The sequence below is a fragment of the Elephantulus edwardii genome, unplaced genomic scaffold (assembly GCF_000299155.1).
Source record: "Elephantulus edwardii isolate Elephantulus edwardi_28Jun2011 unplaced genomic scaffold, EleEdw1.0 scaffold00052, whole genome shotgun sequence".
Lineage (NCBI taxonomy): Eukaryota > Metazoa > Chordata > Mammalia > Macroscelidea > Macroscelididae > Elephantulus > Elephantulus edwardii.
This window is the reverse complement of record NW_006399802.1, coordinates 12,981,360-12,987,927: the sequence shown is the minus strand read 5'-3', so window position 1 is coordinate 12,987,927 and position 6,568 is coordinate 12,981,360. Positions and strand designations below refer to the sequence as shown.

Here is a 6,568-nt window from a genome sequence, read left to right as displayed (position 1 = left end):
AGAAGGGTACAACAACATCAGTCTCTATTGAGGGAGCTCTGGTGGCACAGCCCAAGGGAGTTGTACTGCATATCTAAATGCGGCTGATTGTAATCCACTAGCAGTTCTGAGAGAGGAAGAAAAACAATCTCCTCTTGCATAATTTATAGCCTCCAAAAACCCACTGGAGGGTCAACTAACAGGTGACTTCAACTTGACAATGAAAGTGAGAATCTTTATTTGCAAGGTGCCAGCTTGCCTATTGGTCACTTTTCTGCATTTTAGGGAAGCATTCTCCTGAGGATTTTAATTCATTTTTCCTCCTTCACCTTCTCTTACTTGTCTCTTCCTAATTCTCTCTTATTCCTTTTCCTCTTCAGTCTTCCCATTCTTTCTCTTCTTCTTGCATTTTAGAATTTAGGCATAATTCACATATTATAAAACTTCTCAGCTTAGTATATAATTCACCAGTCATAAGTATACTAATGAGTTGTGCAACCACTACTACTATCTAATTTCAGGACATTTTCCTATTTCCTCAAAGAAATCCTGTACCTACTAGCAGTGACTCTCCATTCTATTGCCTTCAGTCCCTTGCAACTGCTAATTTGTTTCCTCTAACTGTGACTTGGCCAATTCTGGGCATTTCCTGAAAAGAACAAAATATTTAGCCTTTCATGTCTGATTTGTTTCACTTAACATAATGTTTACAAGGACTTTTTCTCTGTGTGGCTGAATAATAATTGACTATGGATAGAACACATTTGTTTATCTAAAATTAATGATTAGACATTTGAGTTGTTACCAATTTTGGCTACAATTTTGACTAGTGGTACCATAAACATTTGTGTACATATTTTTGTGTTAACATGTCTTTGTGTTAACATGTTTTCATTTTATTTCTAGAGATATTATTTAGGAGTGGAATTGCTAGGCCGAGTGATAACTCCATGTTTACACTTCTGAGGAACTTCTAGACTGTTTTCCAAAGGATTCCTTGAATTTCACCAGTGATGTCCAAGTGTTCCACTTTCTTTTATCCTCATTAACACTTGTTATTATCTAACTTTTAGAGTATGGCCATCTGAGTGGATATGAAGAGCTTTCTCACCATAATTTTGGAAAGCAAAATACAAAACAGAGAGTTCAGTTGGTTTTGACTCATGTCTGTGTCAGAGCAGAAAGTGTTTTCGATGGTCAATGTGTTGCAACAGGTTACTAGGCCTTTTTTCCAAAGCATTCTAGGATAGGTTTGAACTATCATATTTCAGTGAGTTGCCAAGCACAATGACCATTTGTACCATCCAGGGACTCCAAGCAAAGGCATAAACATAATAAAGGGTTTTCAAGTCAATGTAAAGGGATGTGTGTGTGTGTGTGTGCATGTAAGAGTATTAAGCAAAGTCACTTGGAGTCTGATCAGGGTATGCTTGGATATACCCTAGATAATATTTCCAAAGCAACAATGGAATGGAGGAAGAATAGATTAATTTTAAAAATTAAATAGGATCAGGGAGCAGACAACAAGGATCTATATAAGGAACTGAAAACAAAGTCACACTGTATAATAGAGCTTGAATCTTGGAAATTAAGACACTAAAAAACCTCAATCAAATCCAGAAACAGAAGAATTGGGCTGGATCCCTGGAACAATGGTAAGTCACTGCATGCATTAGAGGTAGACCATGAGGACCGTATTTGTTATGGCCAAGAAGTGAAATTAAATCTCCTTAATGAAAGACATAGTTACTTGTTGGAAATGACCAAGGAGGATAGAAGGAGAATTGATGCCTTTGAGCTGTGGTGCTGGAAAAGAGTATTGAGAATACCATGGACTGCTAGGAAAGCAAACAGATTCGTCCTGGAAAGGGTTAAACTGGGTGCCTCCTTGAAGGCAAGGATTCTGAGGCTCCGTCTAACATACTTTGGACATGTTGTGAGGAGAGACCGGTCCTTGGAGAAGGACATCATGATTGGGAGGGTGGAGGGATGGCGCAGGAGGGGAAGGTCCTCTATGAGGTGGATTGATTCAGTGACTGGGATAATCGGGATAGGAGTGTCAGAGACAGTGCGATTGGCACAGGACAGAGCAGAGTTTAGGGCTGTTGTACATAGGGTCGCTATGAATTGCAAGTGATTCGACGGCACATAACAACAACAATAACAAATGAAAGACAAAAATTCTACAACTAATCACCAATGCTCCCAGATCATCCTTTGCATCCTTCAATGCTTAGAATTGCCAGCTATACTCCTTAGTATAGCTATTCTATTCTTTGAGGTTTTCCCACCCTTTTTACTATAAAACTTTACCCCCTTTTTTTAAAAAAAGCAATCGGTGATCAGCTCAAAATCTCATACTATCCAGTCAGAACCTTCTCATAGCTGAACCTGTATTGGTTTTCTGAGGCTGTAAATAATATAGGATGAGATTGCCCATCTTTATCTCTCAGAGATCAGAAAATGCATATTCAAAAGGAAGGGGCAAAAAATATAAACACTTTGAAAATAATAAGGTACATATTTAACATTATTTTCCATATAGTTATAGACAGGAAGGATTATAATGAAAAAAAATTAATTTTATAGATGACTCTTGACATCACAAGACTCTTCCATTAAAATTATTTCTTTTCTTTCTCTCAAGAATTATGCGATATAACTAGTAATATCTGTATTACTGATTATGAAACTTATCCAAAAGGCAATGTAATAAGCCCAGAGCATCACAGCTGGAAGCATTTCTGGGACTTGAACCAGCTCAGAAGTTCAGCCATGTCGTCATTACTGCATGTTGTCAAGTGGGGTCAAGTATAGGGAACACATATTTAAGTAGAATTAGCTCCTCTTACATACAAAGAATGTAATCATAAATGTAGTCATTTGCCATGACTGAAAACTGAGAAGGAATTATTTCTGAAAATAAAGTTATTATACAATTACTTATGTGCAGGCCTTTAAGTAAAAAGTCTATTTATTTCTGCTTTATGTGTAGATAGAAGAAAATAACAAAGCAAAACAAGGACATATGTTTCAGTTAAAAATCTCCTAAGCTTTTTAAATTAGTATGAAAACAGTAGACTTGAGTGATGCAGAAGGAAACAAACATGTGAAAGGAAATAATTTTAATATTTTTTTAAAATTTTTTTTGGGGGGCCACCCCAAAGGGCATACAGGTTTATTGGGTCACAGCCAGGAGATCAACGGTTGGACTTGGCCTCACGCTCCAATTCGTCCTTCTTCTTGATGGCATAGGAGTTGGAGGAGCCCTTGGCTGCATTAATGAGCTCATCGGGCAGGCACTCAGCAATGGTCTTGATGTTCCGGAAGGCGGCCTCACGAGCACCAGTGCACAGCAGCCAGATGGCCTGGTTGACCCGGCGCAATGGAGACACGTCCACAGCTTGCCGCCTCACTGTTCCAGCTCTCCCAATACGTGCTGAGTCCTCTCGGGGGCCACTATTGATGATGGCATTCACCAGAACCTGCAGAGGGTTCTCGCCAGTGAGCAGGTGGATGATCTCGAAGGCGTGCTTTACAATGCGCACAGTCATGAGCTTCTTGCCGTTGTTGCGGCCGTGCATCATCATGGAGTTGGTGAGGCGCTCCACGATGGGGCACTGGGCCTTGCGGAAGCGCTTGGCGGCGTAGCGCCCTGCACTGTGGGGCAGGTACTTGGCATACTTCTCCTTCACTGCAATGTAGTCCTGCAGGGAAATGTTGATCTGCACGTCATCCGTGCTCCACTTCCCGAAGAGCTTGATGTCCGGGGTCTCAGCAACCGCGGGCATGGCTGGGTCCCAATCCGTCATCCTGGACCTGAGCGGAAAGCCGATGAGTCTGAGTCGCAGTGGCTCAGCATGGACCACGCACCGCCCTGGCACCGACAGGAAGAGGCTGCGCGCCGCGGGCCGACGTGTTTAACCGCGGAGAGCACTTCCGGGTCAACAGCCACGACCTGCGCATTGCTGAGACTCGAGGTCGTCAGAAAATTTTTATTTAAATCTCTCAAAAAGTGGCTATTAAGAAGTTGCTTTTTAATCTTAAGAATACAGTCTTCTCTTCTTTACAATGGAACAAGCAATATACTGGAATAGGAGTTGAGATGAGAACTGCTTCCTCCAGAATGACAATGTGGGTAGAGAACACAGATTGAGGTTGGGAATAGATTTCTATCTCAAATTTCTGATCTGTAGAAGTTAATGAAAGAACTAGCTTTACAAGTCTGGACCTCATTTTCTTGATCTTTGAGCTAGGAGCCACTTGTTGAACGCTTCGATATAATGGCCTACAATTATATTGATCCTAGGGACCTCTCTAAAGTACTCAAGAGCAACGGTGTCTCTCTGGAGACTAAGGTGCGCCTGATACAGGCCATGGTTTTTGCAATCACTTGTTATGCATCAGAGAGTTGGACAATGACTAGGGAGGATAGAAGGAGAATTGACGCCTTTGAGCTGTGGTGCTGGAGAAGAGTATTGAATGTACCATGGACTGCCAAGAAAACAAACAGATTCATCGTAGAGAGGGTTAAACCAGGCTGCTCCTTGGAGGCAAGGATTCTGGGGCTTCGTCTGACCTACTGTGGACATGTTGTAAGGAGAGACATGTCTTTAGAGAGGAACATCATGCTGGGTAGAGTAGAGGGACAGCGCAGGAGGGGAAGGCCCTCTATGAGGTGGATTGATTCAGTTACTGGGGTAATCGGGATGGGTGTGTCAGAGGCAATGAGATTGGCACAGGATAGAGCACGGTTTAGGGCTGTTGTACATAGGGTCGCTATAAGTCGCAAACGACTCGACGGCACATAACAACAACAACAACATTGTGAAAGACTTCAAAATTTGCAAGTTTCTGTGTGCAGTATCTTATTTTTATCTTCCAAATCCCTATAAGGAAGAAAAAGAAGATCCGTGCCTGTTCCATCGGTAAACCAAGTAGTGAGAGAAATGTGTTCACTCACAGCTGTGACAGTGCAGTCAGGACTTGACCTCAGGTCTCATGGAGCCGATCTGGCAGGCTTTCTACTCTACCACAAGCTGTTGACTTGAGCAGATAAACCAACCGAGCAAGGACTCCATGTTTCATTTCTAACATACAATGGGCAAGGACACATAAGGTGACTGAGCCTGGTGAGAAAGGTATTTATGAGTAAGAGGTGTCTATGCATTAATGCTGTGGGGGAGAAGTTGAGCTAACATCTAATTTTAGTATGCAGCTAGTGTAGTGTGCTTGTTAAACGTATTCAGACAGGCTGACTGAAGAGGAGAAAGGAATAAAATAAACATTTCACTTAACCTTTACAATTCATAGATTTTGAATGTTCCACAAGCTTTAGAATGCCATTCCCCCTGCAGTCGCCCGCCATTTTCCTTGCTCTCCACATTCTTAACGGCATCTTTGCTCTCAGCTCTTTGTCTTCTCATCCTATTCAACTCTTGTGATATTTCCTTCTCTATGTTCTCTACCTCTTGCTGCTCTGCACACCAGATTCCTTCAGTCTAGAGTGTCCCTCTAGCTACTCTTCTCCTCTGATCTTCATAGACATGAAACAGGGTTGAGTGACACTGACATGGACTAGAGGTGACTTGTTGGATGTTCTGCACGTGAAGACCTGCAGGAAGAAAAGACAGTGTGATGTTTTATAAGCTGCAGATGCAGGAATTTGGCAACATCTTCCCCTTACCGGAAACAGGAAAAGGAAAGAAGACAAACAAATGAAACAAAAAGTAGAGACCTTTTTATCTTGCCACCTCATCACACCCAAGTAAAAGCAGACAACCAGCTTGTTATGATGTGAAAGACAAGAGTATAAAATGCTTTTTATGTTACTGTGGTCGATTTGATTATTACGTGTGCAATAATTAAACAATGGCGTCACTGGGGAGTTGAGGTGAGTGAGGTGGTGGAGTTGAACACATAGAAACTGTATTGATGTGAGAAGAGGAGTTTTTTTTCAGATTAATCAGAACCAGGAAGCTAGAGATCCTGCCAAAAGGTCAGCATGATCCAAATCAGAGAGGAGCTGGCCAGACTGCAAATTGTCTAACATAGACTCAAATGCTGTGGTCTGATTGGATGGCCCCTGGCACATGTGGCTTTTGAGCACAAATACAGGACTAGTCCAGAGACAGACTAGTTATCACTGTGAAGCCCTAATATGACAAAAGTAAAAGAATTGTGAATTATCTCACTAATGATTTTACATATTGATTACACGTCGAAATAATAGTATGGATATACATACAGAGCAAGCTCATTGCTATCAAGTCAGAAGCAACTCAGAGTTGCCGTTCCACTGTTTTTCAAGGCTATGAATCTCATAGGAGGAGATTGCCTATCTTTCTCCCAAGAAGGGAATGCTGGATAAAATGCCTAAGATGTAGTAGAACTTCCTAAAGACTACATCATCAAAACTCCCCATATACATATTAAAAATAACAAAATACACATGATATTATGTAGCATTTATTTTGTATATAATAATATAACAGATTGTTGTTGTTATGTGCCGTCGAGTCGTTTGTGACTCATAGTGACCCTATGTACAACAGCCCTAAACCGTGCTCTATCCTGTGCCAATCTCATT

The 6,568-nt window shown here is 41.4% G+C and overlaps 1 protein-coding gene across 1 annotated transcript; it reads right to left on the bottom strand.

Annotated features, from left to right (window-relative positions):
• Positions 1-3,179: 3,179 nt before the first annotated feature.
• Positions 3,180-3,791, bottom strand: LOC102872412 (40S ribosomal protein S5-like). Its single transcript, XM_006886912.1, has one exon. It carries the CDS (start codon positions 3,789-3,791, stop codon positions 3,180-3,182), a length of 612 nt encoding a protein of 203 aa, XP_006886974.1.
• Positions 3,792-6,568: the final 2,777 nt, after the last annotated feature.